We start from the raw sequence: 23,872 nt of genomic DNA on the forward strand, positions 1-23,872 counted from the left end.
TGAGGAAAGACCAATTGTTGATCAAGTAAACAAGTACAGGACTTTTATTTTGTATTCGAGCACCCCATTCAAAAGCAAAGTTGCAAGCATACGCTGTCATAAAGGTAATGCTCATAATGTAATAGGTAGCTTCGAACCTTTGAACAGTAAGAGACTACCATGGGTGTCATTATTGCAAATTCAGTCAAAGCAGCAACTCTCAGCCATAAAGGACATGCGTGCTTAATTTTTAACTAAGATGTATCTATAAAATTGAGCTCTTTTAATTTGAAGTGCAACTATTATCGAGCTAGTGAGCATTTACTTCATTCATTTCTAAAGATGAGATTGCAAGAGGTTTGCCAACCACATATGAAACACAGGCACTCTTAACTCACAAGACATCTTGAATTTTTCCACAAATTCAGGTAGATTAAATTTTCACCCTGGCATCGTGGTTCTGGCTCAAAGGAGACTTAAAGCCCCAGACTGAAAAATATCATTGACACACGTGTAAACAACTGTGTTTGCAGCCAGTTGCTGGATTTTGATGTGTGCCTGACTGATGATTAAGCCACTATTTATTCTTACAATTTTCCAGATGACAGATCCGTGCTAACACGCTCCATAAGATAATCGGCTGACTAGAGACAAAAGGATAATAAAGATGTCACCATTAATTTTACACGGCCAATGTCATTCACTCTGGCAAATCAGCAGATGACTACATCATGTCCGGGGGTGTTTAACTTTAAAAGTCATGAATGGAGACTGAGTTATTGCAGTCAAATCTAAAATTGTATCGCCTTCAGCTCCCAGGTTGTCAGCTTTAAATAGCATTTGTGGCATTCATTGGGATGCTGTTGCTACTCTTCCACTTTAGCACACTTTCTTCCAGGGGTTTTGTCAATTTAGAACCAGCTGTGTCATCCTTGTATTGGCGGAAACAGTAGACCCCATACAGTTTAAACTTTTTGTCAGGGAAGCCCAAGTGACGGACCCCTGGCTGGGAACCTCCACAACGAGAGCGGGGGTTGACAATTGGGTAACGAATGCTGCCATCTTCCAGCCAACCTGCTTCACAGCGATCCAGTAGCTGGAACTTCCACGCTGCATACAGCTGACCCACTTTGGCCACTGCTGATCCATCTCGAATGCAGGCCTTCACAGCTTCTGCATAATTCACTTTCTTGAATCGTTTGAGGAAGTACAATTTGCCTGCAGGTAAATTAAGAAAGGAGAGGTTGAGTAAACATTTGAAAAAGTTGATGAAAGATATCCATGTATTAGAGATGCAAAATGTGAATAAACCAGGCAGATTAATGAGAGATAAGCTGGGCCCGGGGGGAAGATTTTTGTTTTTCTAGCCTTTGTACTGGGTTTTGTTTAGAGTATCAAACATAGTGGGTTGCAAAAGTATTAATGCCCCTTTTACAACCCCAATTCCAAGGATGTTGGGACATTGCTCAAAACCTAAATAAAAACAGAATACAGTTCAACCAATATGCAATTGTTCAAAATGATAAACATTATTCTTTTTTAGTTGTTTTTGTTTTCAAATATTGACTCCTTTTGAATTTGATACTAGCAACACGTTCTGAAAAAGCTGGGACAAGGTCAACAAAAACTGGGAAAGTTAAAGTGCCTGTGACACGCTTTTCCCACAAATGCAGAAATTAGCCAAACTCACTGTTTATGACAAAGAGTGCAGCTTTTCATACCCTACCAGTAAAATAAATACCAGAAGAAGAAGAGTGCAGCTGATGGTGACATGTGACACAGGTAACTTGCTAAAAATATTCCGTTCTTCCGTTCTTTTCCAAATAAGAGTTCACTAGTCTTCATCCTTCATAACACTGTTTAAGTTTAGTTAGAATAGTTACCGCCCATTGATGACGTTGTTTGATTTGTGTTGGCGCGTTTTTTGTGAGCAGCTGTGACAGACTAGTGATGATTCTATTTCAAGAGCTAATATTTCCATTCATCCAATTAAGACAAAGCATTTTTTCTTTTTTTTAAGTTTGAATTTTTTTTACTGGTTTTATTTATTTATTTTTAACCGTGTCCTGTCTGGCAGAGTAGGGCTCAGAATTGTTGTCTGAGTGCCAAGAAAAAGTCCAACAGATTTACTTTCACAAGTGGAGCATCACAGCTAACGCTTTAAAGCTCTGCTTGATATTTATAAAAGAAACTTTGTTAGAAACTGCTTTGGGATTATTTCAATTGTTACAGATACAGAGACAGAAATGAAAAGGACAAAAATACGAAGCACGAAAGAGAGAAAGGTGGGGCAAAAAGAAAAAGTGGAGAGATGGAGAAAGAAATGGAGGAAAGAAGGATGAAGATAATACAAGATAACACCCTGCTTGCTTCTACACCTGCAGAAATATAAATATTAACAGCCATGGACCCATAGACCTGAGACCCCAGGACACATCACGCCCAAAGCAGAAGTCCGACAGAGCCCAGGGGTTAAGGCCCTGGCAAGCAGCCACCGGGAGTGAGCCAGCACACATCAAAGCACCCAGCCCCAGATCCTGAGAACCACAAGTACCGACAGGTAGTGTGGTGGGGAGGAAATAGGCCCCACATTTGATGGGAGGCCTAAACTGATCCAGGAAAAGGAGCAGCCCAAGACCCAACCTGACACAAAAAATAGGTCACAATCACACATACCCACCCTCTTGTGTACACATAAAAACACTCACACCACGCACCCAACGTAAAGACAAACATCAATGGATGTCGCACAGTCACTCACACTCCCCATACATACTCTATACTCCCAGGTCCAGGTGCCGATTCCCCATAGGGGCAACCATCCCCCGGACCCAGAACATGGTCCCCTTCCCTCCATGGGTGGAGACAGGCAGACCTTCCCAGACCCTGAACCTGGTCCGGGCTAGCCCGGGCTCGTGCCTGAACCTGAGCGACCCCGGCCCGGACCCCCAACTCCCCCGCCCCAACTCCAGTCCCCCAGTTTTTTACATGTTTTATAAATTATTGTTTATTTAATCCAGATGATAAAAATAAATTAAATAGACTGCTGCTGTCCATCTGCTTCAGCTAGGATACAATGCTGAAACCCATGTCCCTGTGTTGTTCAAAACAAACAAAAACTGGCTGGCCTTTATATTCACTACTGCCACAGATAGATGTGTTATTATAGTGATATCCAAGCTAAATTTGACTGCAAAGAGTACAGTACAAATTTACAATTTCACTATTAAATGTGTGTATTACTTAATAAAGCACACTTTATTTATGTTTGTTTGGTGAAAAATGTTTCAGTGAGTCAAATCTAAAATGAATTCAGACTTAAAGACAGACTAAGGCAGGGGGATAACTTTAGTCTATTTTTTTTATTTGTCAGGAGAGACAGGTGAGTGTGAGTACAGAGGTAAGACATATGCTCACATCTTGTGTTTTGAATGTGTTTGTGCAGTGTGAAGAATCAACAATTTAATCATTTAAACTAATTTGTGTCATTTCAGTGAGTCATTTGTGCCCTCAGTCCCTGTTGCCTCAGATGATGTCGCTCCCCATGGATTCACACACACAACCACACACACACAAATACATGTCGCATTCAGGGCATTTACGTTTTAAATAAATGCTTCCATTTTTATTAAGTTTTGGTCTTCGTTGTAATTGATGTGCAGGGGGATAATGAGTGGTGGAGCTCGGTGTTTTTTAAAGTCTGGCTATGGTCCTGGCACCGTTAGTCTGCACTACTTTCCTGAAGTGAAGAAGATCAGAGCTACCTGGATCAGAGTTGGAAAACTGACGAGGGACAGATGAGCTGGTCCAGCCAGTTGTGATCAGAGGACTATTCAGCAAACTATTTCGAACAAGAAACCTCTGAATTCGTCAGAGAAATTATGTCAGAGGTCGGGATATTTTTCAGACGATGGAGAATGTTGAAGCAGACTGTGCTACGCTGTTCAGTGCATCTGATGGGAAAAGATAGCCAAAGAAAAGATTAAGCCTCAACAGGTAAGAAAAATTTATTGTTGCAAAAGTACATTTAAATGTCGGCAGTTATTGTTAACAATTAAAAATCTGAAATTATTCTTTTTATAATTAATAATAATAATCCGAAAACATTATTACTAATATAAGATTAATTACACCCGCATACATAATAATGTCACTTTATGGCATGCTCAAAAAACATCTGTTTTCCACAGGTGAACAGGTTAATTGGAAACCGGTGAGTGTCATGATTGGATATAAAAGGAGCATCCCCAAAAGGCCCGGTCGTTCACAAGCAATAATGGGGCGAGATTCAAAGAGTGGTGCAAATAGTTCACCAGTTTAAGCACTGCATAAAAAAACCAACATCATTCTGTAACGGATATTACCACGTGGTACCAAGTTAAAATTCTACCATTCAAAGAGAAAGCCATATATCAACACTCAGAATCGCTGCCAGCTTCTCTGGGCCTGAGCTCATCTGAGATGGACTGATGCAACATGGAAAAGTGTGCTGTGGTCTGACGAGTCCAGATTTAAATTGTTTTTGGAAATCATGGACGTGGTGTCCTCCGGACCAAAGAGGAAAGGGGCTATCTGCATTGTTATAAGCGCAAAGTTCAAAAGTCATCATCTAAACGGTAAATGGCCTGCACTTGTTTAACACTTTATCTAGTCTGAGGACTCCAAAGCACTTCACACTATAATCAGTCATCCATCCATTAATTCACACACTGACAGTGGTAGGCTACATTGTAGCCACAGTTGCCCTGGGGCAGACTGACAGAAGAGAGGCTGTGATACCTTCGGCGCCTTCGGGCCATCTGACCACCATCAGCAGACAAGACGGGTCAAGTGTCTTGCCCAAGGACACAACAACTGAGACGGACGGAGCAGCCACCAACTACAGGACGAACCCCTATCAACACAGCCACCGTCGCCCCTCTGTGATTGTGTTGGGGTGTGTTAGTCCCCATGGCATGGGTAACTTGCACATCTGAGAAGGCATCATTAATGCTGAAAGGTACATAAAGACTGTCATCCAAACGTGTTTTTTCAGCAAGACAATGCCAAGCTACATTCTGCATGTGTTACTGTATCGTGGCTTCATAGTAAAACAGTGTGGTCTAGACTGGCCTGCCTGCTATCCAGACCTGTCTCTAACTGAAAATTTGTGGTGCATTAATAAGGGCTAAATACAACAAAACTTTCAAAGAATTCCACCTACAAAGCTTCAACAATTAGTGTTGCTAAAAGGAAAGATGATGTAACACATTGGTAAACATGCCCATGTCCCAGCTTTTTTTGGAATGTGTTGCAAGCATCAAATGAAACATTTGTGAATATTTGCAAAATAACAATATAGTTTATCAGTTTGAACATTAAATATCTTATATATATATCTCTATATATATAGAGAGAGAGATATATTATTGCTTTTATCTCATCTCAGAGGAACAATGAAGGCAGTCTCACTAGGTTAACCTGTTTCAGGTAATACCTATAAAAGAATACCATTCTGACAAAAATACAAGGAAATCTTCTAACCAAAACTACAGGTTTCTCCCCAAACCTGCCCATGAAAATCATATCAGCAGCCTCAGCCTCACTCTTGGCCTAGCTATTGATTTTCTGCTTGTTTATGTGACTGCTGACTATTAGAGAGGCAGAATATTGTCTCATATTTCCCCAGGGGACTTTCAGTAAAATGCCTTCCAGCTGGAGTGAGACACAGTATCTGCCTGGGCCACCACTGAAACCTCCTACCCGCAACAGACTGTCCACAGTAATTAACACACATGGGAAGCAATGAGTGGTCATGTAAGTTTCCTGTCAAATCACATTTTTCTCTGTCGGAGGAAAAACACACAGATGATCCTTCTGAATGCCAATTGAAAAGTACATAAGGAATTTATAAGCTTTATAATAGGTTTGCATCTGAAAGCATTATTATAAATCCATTAATTTCCCAGAAGTGTCTTTTGTTTACCTGTTCCCTACTAGGATGAATCTCATACACACTACACCTTAAAGCTTTTCTTTAATCAGGCTATAACTTTGATGATTGTTATATCAGATGCTCCCATCTAACTGCAAAAAAATTATTTCATCGCCCAACTGGAGATCACAGTAATATATGCCTAAATATTTGCAATATCTCTACTAGCAAGTAACAATGTAATTGTTATATTACACAATTTTCTTACATGTGGGTCAGGTCACATTTAAACTCCCTACGGGACTGTGCACATTTTTGACTGAGTAATTATGATCCCAGTCTTTGACCATTCAAACTTTGTTCGGGCATATGAACCTGAAAGGACAGTGTTCAGACTCTCTATGGGAATGTGATGCAAATTAAAGCTATGGGAGATGAAAGGCAAAGCTTTGCATCCAGAGGGCACTGTGTCCCTTGCAGAGCTGAGTACTCATACCCTGATTTAAGTCCAGTGGCCTTTGGCATCCAAGATCACAGGCAAAGATTAAATAGAATTAAGCCTCAGTACCCCCTCCTCAAAACCCCCTCTTACGATACAGTAGCACAGCAAGCCATTTCTGACAATATTTGTTCTAGATCAGTCTGACGGAGCCACAGATACTAGTTAAGTCATGTGCATTGAAGTTGTGTGATCCAGCAGGTGGGCTGCCAAGTGTCAAAGCTGTGCACACATGTGTGGCTGCTGACTGTTCTCACCATTGAGCTTAGAGGTAAAGCAGAAGGCATCATAGCGCTCATCCTCTTTGTGCCTGTAGCCATAGTTGCGAACACCAGCCGGGGTGTCCTTGCGGCCACACTGGTCTCTAGGATGAGAAATGGGATACTGGACTGAGCCGTCCTCCAGCCATCCAGCATTGCACCAATCCAGTCCCTCCAGCCAGGCCTGTTGAGGAGTACAATGTTGGCCAGTGGGTCAACGTGAAGGATTAAAGACATTACACTGATTGAGGGAATTGAGTTTATTGCCTTTGTCATAACTCCATTAGTCTTACATTTAATTGCCTGGAGCTTTTTTGCATTCAGAGGGAGAACCTGCAGTAAAATTTCCAAATAAGATTTCAGACTTACCACAGCTGTAAAAATGTTCATGTCTGCTAGGTCTAATGGTTAAACTTTAAAGTAACAGTTTGCTATGTTTTAATCAAGACAAACAAACATATATAGTTTTTTCACTCTATTTAACAGTGAAGAATGTGACATCAATATATTGTTGCATATCATAAATTTTTCGGTGTCACGGTGTGACATTTTGGACTTTGTTTTATTGCCTCTTGTGATGGTTTATTTTGTCTAGCTGTTTCTATTTGGGTTTTTGTAGTAATGTTTGTTTAGTTCCTTTGCTCCCTCTGCCGCCTCCTAGTGTTTTTCCTCTTAGGTTTCTTTATGTTTTTCTTATGGCCTAGTATGGTTCATTATTAGTATTATTGTTATGGTAATTATTATAGTTCATTGTCTTCCTTGCATTCTCTAGTTTAATCTCTCTTCTAGTATTTGTGTGTTTTATTATGTTTTGGTAAATTGTTCCTTTGCACTCTTGTTTACTAGTTAATTTTCTGTTTCCTTTCCAGTTAATCCAGTCAGTGTGGTTAGGTTTGTTTACTTTTGTATTCAGGTTTTCTTTATGGGTTCTTTGTTTGTTCTTAGCTTGTTATTGTTGCTCCTATGTTCCCTCTAGTTTCTCTGTTTATTTTAGTTCATGATTATTCTAGGTTTCTTATTCCCCATTTGATTATTTATTTTTGTCTGTAGCTTTGCTTGGTCTGTGTTTCTGTTTATTAGTTACTTTGCCCATCCTCAGTCTTTGTATTTGTTTCACCGGTTCCATTCTTGTTCCATTCTGCCTCCCTGCCTCCTTGTCACACCTATTCCCTGTTTCTTTGATTACCTGCCCTTTGTTATCCTTCAGTATATTAGTTGGTTTTGTGTCATTGTTTGTGGCTGGTTCCTGTTTGTCACTACCCCGTTCCCTACCATGTCTGTGCTTCGTTTAGAAACTATGCTACGTTTTTGCCTTGAGTAACCTGCAGAGTTCATGTAAGTTTGGACTGTACTCTTGCTTCGTATCTGCAGTATGTTTTGCTACGTTTTTGCTCTCACCTTGCAACCTCTAAATAAAACGAGGATAAATTCAGATGCGCCTCCCAAGCTCTTGTCTGCACTTTGGTCCGACCCTAAACCGCATCATGACAGTCGGTATAGAACTGACTTGAGATTTGGTTTGATTTTGCCAATTTATAAACTCACAACAAATAAAATACTTGAAAATTTTCTGTGTTGTTGATAATGTTGAGATATTTTTCAGTGACATTGTTGACAAGTGAAAAAATATTTAAGTTCCTTTGGACTCGTTTTAAAATATATATATATATATATATATATACCATCCAGTGTTCGAGTTGTACTTGAAGTTGCACCACAGAAGTTGAACCTGGCATTGAAAACACCTCCCAAAAAGAACTCCATTCAGCACAGTACTGGTGTGGTAAGTATCAGCCGCTATAAATACTCCCATATCTGGGGCTGGTTAAATGCCGCATGCAGTTCATTTTGGACTCTAGCTTAGGATGTCTGCCTCTGACTGGATGTCATCCCAGGGGACACAGTTTAATGTAGAGTGAGCTACATTCCTTGTCACTGTTGCCTAACTGAATTTGACTTTAGTATTTTCCATGTCTTGATAAGTTTGAGAAAAATAAGAGAATGTAAAACTATTTCCCTGTACTTTTGTTGAAATGATGTCCCTTGAGATGATTTGAGCTTTGTGGCTTGGAGCTTTACCTTGCTGGAAGTAGCAATCAGAAGATGGGATCATAAATAAATGTAATTATAAATGGATGGAGGTGGTCAGCATCAATACTCAGGTAGGCTGTGGCATTTACAAAGTAACCGAAGGCAGGACAGATCCACACTTGCACATAGTTTACGAGAAGATTCTTACCCTTCCATCTGAATGTAACAGCTGAAATCAAGACTCAGTGGATTAGGCAATGTCTTTTTCCAATCTGTCTGTATTGTACAATAATGGTGAGCCTGAGTGAACAGTAGCCCTAGTTTCCTGTTCTTAGCTTGGTTTGAGTGATTAATAGTCACACAATACATAAAATTTTGCCTGATATCTGATTAAGTATCTTTGGCTTTGGATTAACTTGCAGTTAAACATTTTAGGGGTCTGAGCCTAACAACACATTTCTGGAAACCATATAACATAAATAATCGCAATGACAATGCTTCTATTTGTCCTTAGGTATATATATGATGTTTTGTTTTTTTAAAGGCTGCTGAAAAGGCAATCAATCTCTCAGGTTTTACATAACTCGAAGCTAAACCACCATTTTCAGGGCCAAGGAATTCTATAGGGCTAGTAATTCAATAAGGGTCAGCAAGCACCTTAATGTAGAGCAGATTATAGTGGGGCCCTTTAATTATGTGGACTTAAAGGCAGTGCTCTCCAAATTCCACCAATATGTAATGTGTGCTACCGGAGAAGCTAACACACTCGAAAAGGTCTACAACATCAAGCTGGGTTACAAGGCTAAGTCTCTGCCACAACTGGGCCAGTCTGTCTTTTTTTAATTCCTGCTTATGCCCCCCTTCAGAAAAAGCTGCTCTTACCATCACAAAAACGTCTTAATGTTGCAGGACTGCTTCGAAAGAAACAACTGGGAAATTATTGAAGACCCACACCTTGAGGTATTCACAGACAGTGTTCTATGTACCGCAAGACCTGCATAGACACTGTTACTGTGAAAAAACACACCCACTATCCAAAACAAAAAGGCCTGGATGACCAGGAAGGTCCAGCAGCTGCTGAAGGAGAGAAACAGTGCAGTCAGGTCAGGCAATAAATGGTAAATGGCCTGCACCTTTATAGTGCTTTATCAAGTCCCCAGAGACCCCAAAGGGCTTTACACTACAATCAGTCATTCACCCATTCATACACACATTCACACATTGACAGTGGTGAGCTACATTGTAGCCACAGTTGCCTTGGGGCAGACTGACAGAAGTGTAGCTGCCATACATGTGCCGCCACCAAGCCCTATGACCACCATCAGCACACAAGATAGGTGAAGTGTCTTGCCCAAGGTTGAACCCCTACCACTGTTGCCACTGTTGCCCCAATAAGGGTCTCTACAGCACAGTGCGAGTCAGACTTAAGGAGGAGGATCAAGCACCACCTGAACAGTAACAACAGGTGGCAGGGGATCCAGCAACTCACCAACTACAAGACTTGACGCCTCGTTGGCAGAGGAGCTGAACCTCTTCCTCGACTGCTTTGAGTTGGTGCCACCACAGGCAGCTGCACTACATCCTACAGCCCATGGCAGCTTCCCTGTCAATGTGGAGGAACATGAGGAGCAGCATGCCGCAGGCTGTCAAGCTGAGGCTAAACTCAATACAGGCAGAATGTAAAAGGAGATGAAATAATGGGAATTTCCAATCAGTAAAAGTGTCTGCACATGTTTTCTATTTTATTTTTTGAACAACTGCTTCTGTTTTTCCATTTTACATAAATTACACTGAACAGATAGCTTTTTTCTCAATGTCGGGACAATAAACGATATTCTGATTCTGGTAGTTATGCATTAAAGCTAAGCACCAGCCAACAGAAGTAGTTGTAGTGGCCTGATTATTGTGTTTGGGAATAATCTTAACATGCTGTCCAGGTATAAAAGCAAACCCTTCTAGATTCAGAGAAGGCTTCCCTTGACACAGATGTCCCAGTGTTAAGGGGAATATCTGTCTGTTCTTCATGTGCAGATAGACATAGTGGAAAATGCTTACTTATAGAAAGACTAAAGGGTTTGCCAGCGTTTCATGCCAGACTACACTGAAAAGTTATTTTAATAGACAGAGCTGCCTTCCTGCAAGTGTGCATGAAGGTAAAAAGAGATATCATCAGTTCTCTGCAGAAACCGTTTTTTAGAGACAGGAAAGAAAAACGATATGCTGCCTACTCCTATAATTGTTTGGTTTTATCTGACATTGTATGTCCTTTCTGTGTTTTACCAATTTTTTTATTTTTTTGTGAAACACTGTGTGATAGTTTTGTCTGTAAAAAGCACTATATACATATTTGCAAATATAATTTCTGTGGGTCCTACAAGGTATCTAGATGTAAACTAAATACCTTGTTTACAGGTAGAATATGGTAGCATATGGCCGAAGAAGGTAAGCAGTTAGATTTCCTGCAGAACAATTACCAGAGGGCAGCTATTACCAACCACAGCAGATGCCCTACCTTCATGGAGATGGTTATGTGTAACTGGAAATGAGGATTCACATGGTGTTGTGTATGATTGTTGAAAATAATTATCGTAGTGATAAACTGGCAAATTGTAAAACATTCATTTTTGCATAACTAAGGACCTATACATATCTCTTTTAATGTGGCACTAAGTGTAAGAACAATGAGGACTTATGGGGTGCTTATCAGTGACATAATAACTCTAAAGTATATATATCATGTAAAATAATTCAAGCTTAAAATCTCCTTTTTTTAAATCATGACGATACCACTGAATTTCTCAGCCCTCGATATTTTGGTATAGCTGTCAAAACTTTAGGTCTGGATTAGGGTTCTCCTACTCCAGACTTCAAGAGAGATTTTTCCGCAACTTCTTAATGCAGCCCTGCCCCAACTATGCTGAATCAAATGGCTAAATTACCTACCTCGTAATTTAGACCTTTTGAATCAAGTGTGCTAGAACAGGGAATGCTTCTAAAGTTTACAATGATTTATTAGTATGGTGTAGGGCCTCCTCTTGCAGCCAATACAGCGTCAATTCGTCTTGGGAATGACATATACAAGTCCTGCACAGGGATCAGAGGGATTTTAAGCCATTCTTCTTGCAGGATAGTGACCAGGTCACTACGTGATACTGGTGGAGGAAAACGTTTCCTGACTCGCTCCTCCAAAACACCCCAAAGTGGCTCAATAATATTTAGATCTGGTGACTGTGCAGGCCATGGGAGATGTTCAACTTCACTTTCATGTTCATCAAACCAATCTTTCACCAGTCTTGCTGTGTGTATTGGTGCATTGTCATCCTAATACACGGTACCGCCTTCAGGATACAATGTTTGAACCATTGGATGCACATGGTCCTAAAGAATGGTTCGGTAGTCCTTGGCAGTGACGCGCTCATCTAGCACAAGTATTGGGCCAAGGGAATGCCATAATATGGCAGCCCAAACCATCACTGATCCACCCCATGCTTCATTCTGGGCATGCAAGAATCTGGGTGGTACGCTTCTTTGGGGCTTCTCCACACCGTAACTCTCCCGGATGTGGGGAAAACTGTAAAGGTGGACTCATCAGAGAACAATACATGTTTCACATTGTCCACAGCCCAAGATTTGCACTCCTTGCACCATTGAAACCGACGTTTGGCATTGGCATGAGTGACCAAAGGTTTGGCTATAGCAGCCCGGCCATGTATATTGACCCTGTGGAGCTCCCGACAGACAGTTCTGGTGGAAACAGGAGAGTTGAGGTGCACATTTAATTCTGCAGTGATTTCGGCAGCCGTGGTTTTATGTTTTTTGGATTCAATCCGGGTTAGCGCCCGAACATCCCTTTCAGACAGCTTCCTCTTGAGTCCACAGTTAATCCTGTTGGATGTGGTTCATCCTTCTTGGTGGTATGCTGACATTACCCTGGATACCGTGGCTCTTGATACATCACAGAGACTTGCTGTCTTGGTCACAGATGCGCCAGCAAGACGTGCACCAACAATTTGTCCTCTTTTGAACTCTGGTATGTCACCCATAATGTGTGCATTTCAATATTTTGAGCGAAACTGTGCTCTTACCCTGCTAATTGAACCTTCACACTCTGCTCTTACTGGTGCAATGTGCAATCAATGAAGACTGGCTACCAGGCTGGTCCAATTTAGCCATGAAACCTCCCACACTAAAATGACAGGTGTTTCAGTTTCATTGTCCAACCCCTAGTTCTAAAAACATATGCTAAGATAAAAAAGGTTCATCAATATATAAACAATGGTGGCAATATAGATCTTAGGAAAATTGAAACATTCTTATCATTATTATTTACATGGTAAAGTTTCTAAATGTCCATAGCTTTACTCACTAAAAACATCCAGCAAAATTCTACATCAGCCAAATCAAAAACAGTCCCTGCCAAAGCTGAACAAACAGCAGATTGTGAACTCACTTTGTGCAGCTGAGAATGAGAGGCCAGAATGGCGTCCTGGTGTTTGCAGGTATCTTCTGCCTGGTGGTAGTTCAACTTGTACCGTCCCTCACGAGGGTAGTAGGGAAACACGACTCCTGCAGGTGACACAAACAGAATTGATGTTGAGTGAAAGACTGTAAGATTATGAATCTTCATTAAATAAAAGATTTCATAGATGAAAAATGCCAGCAGGAAGTGAAACTGATTCCTGACCTTCTAAGTCAAGGTTGACAAATCCCGTATCATCCTCCATGTCATTAGTGACCTCACACTCATAACGCCCATAGTCCTCCAGTGTGACATTTTGGATGATCACTGAAGCGTCACCTGGTCCTGCCCGCTCCAAAAACACACGTCCTCGGTATGAGCCAAACACACGCTGCTGCCTGGGTGAAGCAACAAGATCAACGAGTGCAATAATCCAGCTCTTTCAGTGTGAACTCTCATTGGCATTTCTTATTTTATGTCACATAATAAAAATGTGACAGATATCAAATAAATATTATAATATTTAAAACGTATGTTATCATTTTATGCTGTTTAAGGATTAAAATACTGGAAGCTGGATTTACTTTCCAAGGGCCACAAAGACGTCCTCGAACTGCAGAGCATCGGTCACTTTGGTCCATTTGATCCGGATGCGAGCAGGATCTGTGTTCTCCGGCTCATGATGAAATCTGCAGGGCAGAGTGATGGAGCCACCTCGATGTGTCACCACCTTACCAGGAGCTGTCTGCACAATCACGGCTCCTGTCTCATCCTCTGATGGAAGGAAGAGCAGGAAACGGTGTAAACAAACTGCATTACATAAAATAAATCCAAGCAGAGTGCATGAGTTTCTCTCCAGGACTTGTTGTCTTTACAACCCGATCTTTTAACCAAAATAAACTGGTTAGAGTACTAAGCAGTATGTTTGGGATATTCATAAGAATCTCTTTTTTAAAGTTATATCAAGAAAAATAATCAGTCAGTCAATTTACAGCACCATATCAACATGAATAAAATGTAATGATCTTTTAATTCTATGTTCTGAACATCTCCCAAAAAGTATTAACTTGTCATTTAGACATTAATGTTCAACAAAACATACAAAAAATAAGAAAGTCATTATTTTAGGTGTTTGTACGATGCTATATAAGTCCCATATGATCATACAGAGGATGCTGAACATGAACACCCTTACAGAAATATTAGACTTTTCAAAAATATTCCAGGATTTTCAACTGCACTGAATCCGTTTTACACACGGATTGGTGAATATGACGACCTTATTTAAGACTTGCATTTGTTAGACATATAAAATTATCTTTACCGAGCACATGCACCACTCGTCTCCTTGATTCTATCAGATCTTCAGGCAGGGACAACACCGAGAGGGCAGAGGCCAGGATGAAGACTGCAAAGTACATTTCACCAGAGATCTGAAGTCGATGTTGCTTTGAGAACTGCAAGGGAGAGTAGATTAAAAAACTTTAGGCACACCTAAAAAGAGTTCAACTGCAGAGTAAAACAGGATATGTAACAGAAGCATTTTATAAAGATTTAAAAGCTCTCTACAACACAGTGTGTGTTTGAACATTCATGTTAATGCTGAAAGAGTTTAAAAGACAGACTTTATGTGTTATGGGACCTCCTGTCCTGTTCATCAGAACGGTTCACGCAAGAGATTGTGTCTCGGCAGAGAAAATTGGTTCATTGTCATTGTGTTCTGCTAAGTTAGCTATTTTCTTTGTTGTGCTAAACTGCTTGAGTATTAAGGCCTCTTGGTTTTGAGGCTACAAAACTGGTTTTGGTTTGTGTTTTTAAAGTTAAGAAAAACTTTATTTTTATGAGTGATTTAAACAGTGATGGTCTAGTAACATAACCTTGATAACTTCCTTCGCGCTAACCTGCATAAAATATGTCTGCATATTCTTATAAATGTGCTAAATTGTGTCTCCGTTATCCCTAATGCTAAAAAGCTCTAATGCTAAAACGGTAGCCACCATTAGTTCTGTTGTGAACAAAACAGCTCGTTTTTGTTTGTGCAGCCATCGTCCGTAATACGCCGCCAGCGTGCATATATACATTATTATTTGTATTAATGATATTTAAAAGTATATGTGGAACTAAAACAGTTGCTAAATAAGCAATTTTTCTTAGTTTGCGAATCCACTAAATCTGTATGTGACATCACACCTGCTGTCAAGATGGTCATCTTGTGAGTCCATAAAGCTTTCTTGCCACCATTTTGATAGTCTATAACTCCATTCAATAAGTCACTGTGAGAGCTAATTAACACTAAATTAAGAATAATTTCTAATTCAGTAAATAATCATTTTAAGATATTGTTTTGGTAACATCATATTTTATTGTTCCTTCGTATTTGTATTGTGAACTGGTTGTTTAAACACATGGAAATTGTTTATAATTAGTGTTGAAGCTAATTTAGCCTCATTCCAAATTCATCAAAACAAATCTGGGTTCCTAAACAGACATATTCACATTGAACTGTGATATCACTGCTTTGTTTTATTCTGTTGTTTTTATTGTTTTGTTTTGTTTCCCTTTTTGTAGTTGATTAGTTTTTCTCATTCTCTTAATTTCTTAATAAGTAGTGTAGTTAATTGCTAGTAGCCTAGTTAAAGAGTATTTAACTTGACGTTGAAGTGTTTTGTTAATAAACTCTTGTATTTTGGACAGAGGTGGTTTCTGTTTATTCTGTATACAGGTCCTTCTCAAAATATTAGCATATTGTGATAAAGTTCATTATTTTCCATAATGTCATGATGAAAATTTAACATTCATATATTTTAGATTCATTGCACACTAACTGAAATATTTCAGGTCTTTTATTGTCTTAATACGGATGATTTTGGCATACAGCTCATGAAAACCCAAAATTCCTATCTCACAAAATTAGCATATTTCATCCGACCAATAAAAGAAAAGTGTTTTTAATACAAAAAACGTCAACCTTCAAATAATCATGTACAGTTATGCACTCAATACTTGGTCGGGAATCCTTTTGCAGAAATGACTGCTTCAATGCGGCGTGGCATGGAGGCAATCAGCCTGTGGCACTGCTGAGGTCTTATGGAGGCCCAGGATGCTTCGATAGCGGCCTTTAGTTCATCCAGAGTGTTGGGTCTTGAGTCTCTCAACGTTCTCTTCACAATATCCCACAGATTCTCTATGGGGTTCAGGTCAGGAGAGTTGGCAGGCCAACTCTCCTGACCTGGAGAGTTGGTCTGCTCACAGTGGAATTGGCACTGTGAGCAGGTGCCAGGTCGTGCTGAAAAATGAAATCTTTATCTCCATAAAGCTTTTCAGCAGATGGAAGCATGAAGTGCTCCAAAATCTCCTGATAGCTAGCTGCATTGACCCTGCCCTTGATAAAACACAGTGGACCAACACCAGCAGCTGACACGGCACCCCAGATCATCACTGACTGTGGGTACTTGACACTGGACTTCTGGCATTTTGGCATTTCCTTCTCCCCAGTCTTCCTCCAGACTCTGGCACCTTGATTTCCGAATGACATGCAGAATTTGCTTTCATCCGAAAAAAGTACTTTGGACCATTGAGCAACAGTCCAGTGCTGCTTCTCTGTAGCCCAGGTCAGGCGCTTCTGCTGCTGTTTCTGGTTCAAAAGTGGCTTGACCTGGGGAATGCGGCACCTGTAGCCCATTTCCTGCACATGCCTGTGCACGGTGGCTCTGGATGTTTCTACTCCAGACTCAGTCCACTGCTTCCGCAGGTCCCCCAAGGTCTGGAATCAGCCCTTCTCCACAATATTCCTCAGGGTCCGGTCACCTCTTTTCGTTGTGCAGCGTTTTCTGCCACACTTTTTCCTTCCCACAGACTTCCCACTGAGGTGCCTTGATACAGCACTCTGGGAACAGCCTATTCGTTCAGAAATTTCTTTCTGTGTCTTACCCTCTTGCTTGAGGGTGTCAATAGTGGCCTTCTGGACAGCAGTCAGGTCGGCAGTCTTACCCATGATTGGGGTTTTGAGTGATGAACCAGGCTGGGAGTTTTAAAGGCCTCAGGAATCTTTTGCAGGTGTTTAGAGTTAACTCGTTGATTCAGATGATTAGGTTCATAGCTCGTTTAGAGACCCTTTTAATGATATGCTAATTTTGTGAGATAGGAATTTTGGGTTTTCATGAGCTGTATGCCAAAATCATCCGTATTAAGACAATAAAAGACCTGAAATATTTCAGTTAGTGTGCAATGAATTTATAATATATGAATGTTAAATTTTCATCATGACATTATGGAAAATAATGAACTTTATCACAATATGCTAATATTTTGAGAAGGACCTGTATGTGCGCAGGGCTTGCTGTTTGAGAACACTAGTGCGTGAATTCACTCCTTCATCTATTGTTGTATAACAGCACAACTCAACAGGCTGGTATTCATAAAACAATAACTGACAGAGACTGAGAGCTGTTTGGCTTTGCCTTTGGCACGTATTAATAGTTATTCAATGCCAAACCATACATATTGCACATCAAATGTTTGACAGCAAACTTTACAACACATAGCTAGAGGAAAAGTATAGCAGCAGAAAGCAGATTACTCTGGCTTTCTTACGGAAAGGGATTGGTGGATTAAATGTGTAGACTGTGTTTGGTTTTAAACTGAGCCATGCTTTTAAAAAACTAAGATGTGCACAACAATTTTACCTTATTACCCTTTACATATGTTATGCTAAAAAGACATAGAAGGCTCTTAAATGTTTGGATATAAAACAGACTCACTCCTAAAAATATCAATTAGAAAACAAATTATATATGGAGATATGTGCAAAAACAGCAACAACAAAAAAAAAAGATTTAGGCCTAGAAATACACAAACTGCAGATACTAGTAACTAAAGACTTTAAATTTAGCTTCAACTGTTCAAAATCCCTAATAGACCTAACAGATACTGTCATTATTTATTAAATAAAGATGAAGTCGAAAAAAAAAAAAACTGTGTAAAAAAGTTCATGATTTAGTAGGCTGTAGACCCACCTTCAGCAGCAATAACTTGAAGTTGTTGTTTATCATGTTGCTTTGAAGAACTTGCTCCATACTTACTTGCATGATCCAGTTTCAGCCAAGTTGTTTGTGCTCATATACTGTTTTTTGATTTCACCAAATACAGCACTTGGAAAACATGTATTGTGTGGTCTCATCTGTCCAAAGCACATTGTTCAAAAGGTCTAGTGCTTCATTTGGATGCAATTTTGTAAACCCAATAGTACCTTTAAATTATCTCAGAAGTTGGAGCTTGGATTTGGGAATGACATTAACAATGTACTTTTGTTCAATTTACACCTTCATACACTAAAGAAACATGTTGAAAAAAAGGCAGTACAGCGGTGTGTGCCACTGATTTAATAAGATCAGAAGTGCTAATAAATTATCAATGTTTGAAAATTTGACTTCCTTTCATGTGCTCAGCTGCCATAATGGATGTTAAACACTAGGTTGACTGGCAACTTCTAATTTTCCCAGTTGAATTTCTAAATTACCTAACTAAATGGTGGTATGGTTTGAGATGGAGCACATGAGTTTTTTTGCAGTTTTCCCTGAATGTGAAGAGAAATTGCAGGGATGTATACTTTTAGAAAAATATGAATCTGTTTCAAATGTTTTTCAGTTGTAAATAAACTTTTCTACTGTAGAATGATGGACAGATTCCCTTATGATTCTTCCCAGAGTCATAGGGAGTAAAAGTTGCTTATCTAAGGTCATTGGTCATTGGTAATGTCTTTCCTTCTCTGCACACAGCCCATCCTCTCTAGCCTTGTTTATTTATAATAAGTAATGACACAACACACATCCAATTATTTTAAATTGTCATAAAAACCTGACCATGTTGTGGTATAATTCTAGGGTTAAAAGTGGGTGTACTGTCTTTTATTATGATTATATCTACATGTTCTCATTGTTTTTATCTTAAACGTACGCTTCTGCTCATTTTAATGAAATGCTCATTAACTGCTCATTGGTTACACAGAGCCCTGCAGTTGCAGACAACTGTATAGTTGGACTCAGCCCCTTAACACCAGTGAAGGTGCTGCATCAGATGAATTGGTTAACTCTTGCATGAGAGAGAGGGCATTCCGCAAAACACAACTGACAACACACACTCAGGTCCATTGTTTGGTTTTTCACACAAGTCTTGAGGGAATAAATATAATCATAACAACAGTAGTGCCAAGTGGGTCCAGTGCTAGTGAGTGTTTCTCTTCTGCATGAAGTACTGCAGCAGAGCATAAAGACTAAACCCGAACTGAGGCCCTAATGGCAAATGTACTAAATCAGCCAGTTTACATGCACCTTGCACACTGCAAACAACCCTGCTACATCATTTCTCTTGAAGTTATTCCAGTGGTCATCTCTGCAGCTACACAGTCATCCATTACATGGAGCTGCAGAGCTAAGCCATACTTACAGAGGACAGAAGTCATTTTCAACTTACCATGGCTGTCAACCCGATTTAAGGCAGATGTTCCATCGTTTAGGTCCTCATTCAGGTTAAATGTTGCTCTGCTGCAGAAGTACTCACCACTCTCCCTCCCTCCCTCCATCGCTGCTGCCTCACACTGCAGGGGAACCACCAGTGTTTGTGGGTCCTGCAGTGCTTTAGTGACGCAGCAAATATTTTTTAGTGCACACAACATAACAAAACTCTGCCACAGAACAGTCACATTGCTGAATTTGTGTGAAAACTGTTTTTATTTAAAACTCTCTCTTTAAATCCAGTCAGTAGTTTATCATGGACAAATAATATTCACATAATCAGATGTGTGACTGAGATTGAGCAATGAAGAACAAGCTTCAGATCACTTTTGCAATACCATAGTAAATGCCTTTCTTAAACAATTATGGTATGAGAATATTAAAGAGCAAATCTTAACATTAAAAACACGATTGCTGTATTATTTTTGTTTTGTACTGTCTTGTACAGAGTGACAAAAATAGAAAATGCAGCTTTGCAAAACTTTGGGTAGGAAATGAAAAGGAAAAAAAAAAAAAGAATAGTCTGCCCCTTCAAAATATGTCCCAACAAACAGAAAATGCGCATTGTCATGGGATCTAAGCAAATGTCTAATGCCATACATTAAGTATTTCATATCTGAAAGGGTGTAGTTTTAATTTATTGGGTGGTCCAAGGCAGATTATAACTTCACTGTTCTGCATTTTCAGAACCTTTGGTAAATGCAATGTAAGTATGCTCGACCAAAGTAATATTTCTATTGAATAAAATTCCATTTTAAACACAGTACATACAAAAAAATGTGTTTAAGTGTCAAAAGATCAATCATGATAAAGTAAGCTTTGACTTAGGTAAAATAATCATTATTAAGACTATTACTTATTTTTAATTATTAATGTCTTATTGGTCTGCAATGACTGAAGGAGTAGAATTGTACTTATTTAAACAAGAAGGATCTTAATTTTAGGCTTTTGGAGAAAGACGAGGACTTTTTAAAGGTTACCTGTGTAATTTATGCCAGTTGTTATTTCCTGATGCCACTGCAACAACAAAAGAACCTCCACCCAGAACCAATGCCAACTGTAAGGGACTGATGAGAATTATGTTAAAAAGACAAAAAAGGCCTCTGTGACCAGATTCAGATCCCAAATACTCCTTTATATACCGTCACACTAGTGCGCATCTTCCTTGCCTTTTAATGTTCAAAAAGACACTGCTTTGAAATAGATAATACTTCAGCATTGCTTTTCACATCTGATACTGCAGCATAAATTGTTTAATCTCCAGCTAAGCCAGACACTCATAGAGCTTTGGGACATGTCCAAAAAATAGAGGTAGACTTGGAGGTGCAATGTGTTTTGCACACATGTCCTACAGACACTTCATTAATGCAATTAATAGCAACTTGTTCTGTCCATTTTATATCTTCATACCAATAAAGGTGGACTATTCAAAATTAGGATGCATCAAATATGATAGACATCTTTCATATTTCATAAGCATAACAAGACTTGAAGTGTCACAAGGGCAAGATAAGAAATGTTTCACCTACCGTAACCTAGGTCAGGAAGAATTTTAACAAGAATTTCAAACAAGAGTTTTAGATAAGTAATCCTGCTTCGAATGTTAAGGAAGTATTTGTTTTTCTCTTTATGTTAAGTTGAAGTCTTCTTTAGACTTGACTGTTTAATTAATCATGAAATGCCACATCAATCACTGAGAAGTGAAGTGAACCTTGTCAAGCATTACCCACTGCAGTATTTATTGATTTATTCTTATATCATTACTTTCCAGTGGTAAATAAACCTCTATAAATGTGGGTTTTTGCTCATGATATCTTATCATTTTGTCTTATCATTAGATATTGCTGCAGAAAAAAAAAACATATCTGGACATGGTTTTCTAAAGAACTGTAGTCTTTGTTTTAGCTAAATCACAGTTTCTGTGACATTTTAACACCGAAACCTCTCCAAGGCACTTTATGTGCATAAAGTGCTGAAAGTAAATCAGTCCTCCCTGACGTTATGATGAAAAAGACCCTTAAGATGATTCCAGTTGACAAAGTGAAGAGGCCAGAAATCCTAAAACTTGCAGATAAACTTTTAAAATTGTGACTATTCTGGTGGATCTGTACAGCGGAGATTCAAACTGACCAGGAACATTAAATAGGACCTGTCAACTAATCTGCATTTGTTTCTTTCTATGTGCTCATGTTTCTTCTCCCACTCTGAGAATGGCAGCACATCAATAAGATATGGAAAAGAAACAGTACACTCACAATGAAGTGTTATGAATGTGAAAAACAAAGTGGACAAAAATTTAAATGTAGGCTCGTTCTTTGTAGAATTAGTAGAGACGCCCAGATTTCCTTTTCCCCAGACATCCCCGGCTCTTCCGGGGGGAGCCCAAGGTGTTTCCAGGCCAGCCAAGACACATAGTCCTTCCAGCGTATCTTGGGCTGTCCCCTGGGCCTCCTACCGGTGGGACATGCCTGGAACACCTCCCGGGGGAGGTGTCTAGGAGGCACCCGATACAGATGCCCAAGCCACCTGAACTGACTCGTCTGGATGTGGAGGAGCAGTGGCTCTATTCTGAGGTCCTCCCGGATGGCCGAGCTCTTCATCATATCTGCAGAGAAAACTTATTTCAGCCGCTTATATCCCGGATCTCGTTCTTTCAGTCATGGCCCAAAGTTCAGGCCCATAGGTGAGGGTAGGAACGTAGACTGACCGGTAAATTAAGAGCTTCGCTTTTCGGCTCACCTCTCTCTTCACCACAACAGACCAGCACCACATCCTTATTACTGTGGCAGCCGCACCGATCTGTCTGTTGATCTCTCACTCCATTCTCCCCTCACTCGTGAACAAGATATTTGAACTCCTCCACTTGAGGCAGGAACTCCCCTCAAACCTGACGAAGTCAAGCCATCGATTTCCGGTCAATAACCATGGCCTCGGACTTGGAGGAGCTGATTCTTGAAGTACTCAGGGTGGATCTCATCCACCCCCATAGCTTTGCCACCGTGGAGCTTTATGACCACCTCGGCAACTTCAACCTGGGTGATGAACGAGTCCGACTCCGAGTCCCCAGTCTATGCTTCCACCAGAGAAGACGTGATGGCAGGATTGAGGAGATCCTCGAAGAAATCCTTTCACCGCCCGATAATGTCGAGGTCTAGATCTCTCCCCAACCCCAAGGCAGGGATGCAGCCCTCTCATCCACCGGGCTAAACCCCAACACGAGACAGCTGAGCTGGGGGGTGACATGCAAACCCACCCTAGCCCACTGCCTCTCCCCCGCAGGCAACTTTACAGTAGAAGAGAGTCCAGCTGCTCTCAAGGAGCTGGGTTCCAGAGCCCACGCTGTGCGTGGATGCGAGTCCAACTATTTCTAACCGATGTCTCTCGACCTCCAGCACAAACTCAGGCTAAAAGTGTAAGAATATCATCCAAAGTTACATTACTTACTTTAAGATAACCATACTGACTACGTTATTTCATACAGGAGAATATTTTTAGTAAAATCACATGGTGCTGTAGAAATAGAGAGGAAGAAAAGGGCTTTGGCTCCTCAAAAACAATTCAGCCCATTGGTTCTCTTTCTTTTTTTTTTTTGCTTTTGAACAATTTATGTTACTGTGTGTCAGTGTGAGGGGGGGGGGGGGGTCTTCTTAACATTTTATTTTTTAAAATACACATCTTGTCTTTATTTATACTTAGATCTTGTGTAAAGTATTGTCTTATGTCTAGCTACGTCCCTGACCATAATACAGTAGTTTGGTGACTTCCTCACTATGTAAGTGGTTATACTTGATAGAAAGGACATTCAGCTTCTTCCCTACTGAAGTGAAGCTCCACAGATCTCCAGGGCCTCCTCCACTGCTGAGCGGAGTTTTGCAGCTGAGATCCCCCATGACTCTTATCATGAGATTATAGAGCTCTTTTGGAGAGCCCATATTTTGATTTAAAGCCCCTGTCACATGAACATTATGCACTCATACAAGCCGGAGAGGGAGAGCGAACTGAACGAGTCTGCTTATTATCCAGCAAACCACCAAAGGTAATTAGTTAGCAGCTGTTCATGGAGAATGGTTGAAAAGAAGGCTTTTTAAGGATATGTAAGAAAACATTGAAACTAATCATTGGGGAAATCATTTTTACTGGAGAAAAATAACTAATTATAAATTACATGACTGCTACATGGTTATTATCACTTTTTTCATTAGTGCTAAAAGAATCGTG

General features: G+C 40.0%; 1 protein-coding gene across 1 annotated transcript; it reads right to left on the reverse strand.

The window, feature by feature from the left end:
• Nucleotides 1-21: 21 nt before the first annotated feature.
• On the reverse strand, nucleotides 22-19,764 carry hapln4 (hyaluronan and proteoglycan link protein 4). The gene is made up of 7 exons (XM_047374208.1): nucleotides 19,614-19,764; nucleotides 14,467-14,599; nucleotides 13,727-13,916; nucleotides 13,368-13,540; nucleotides 13,134-13,249; nucleotides 6,650-6,836; nucleotides 22-1,197 (listed from the first exon to the last, which is right to left on the reverse strand). The coding sequence occupies exons 1-7, from the start codon at nucleotides 19,614-19,616 to the stop codon at nucleotides 809-811; spliced, it is 1,191 nt and encodes a 396-aa protein (XP_047230164.1). The 5' UTR covers nucleotides 19,617-19,764; the 3' UTR covers nucleotides 22-808.
• Between the last annotated feature and the right edge of the window lie 4,108 nt (nucleotides 19,765-23,872).

This window comes from Girardinichthys multiradiatus, chromosome 9 (genome assembly GCF_021462225.1).
Source record: "Girardinichthys multiradiatus isolate DD_20200921_A chromosome 9, DD_fGirMul_XY1, whole genome shotgun sequence".
Taxonomy (NCBI): Eukaryota; Metazoa; Chordata; class Actinopteri; order Cyprinodontiformes; family Goodeidae; genus Girardinichthys; species Girardinichthys multiradiatus.

What these genes read in the sequence shown, in the direction of transcription:
- hapln4 (XM_047374208.1), bottom strand. An exon ending in TGTCAACCTTGACTTAGAAG is followed by an intron (nt 13,250 to 13,367) that starts GTCAGGAATCAG and finishes TGTCACCTGCAG; the next exon opens with GAGTCGTGTTTCCCTACTAC. An exon ending in CTCATTCTCAGCTGCACAAA is followed by an intron (nt 6,837 to 13,133) that starts GTGAGTTCACAA and finishes ACTCCTCAACAG; the next exon opens with GCCTGGCTGGAGGGACTGGA.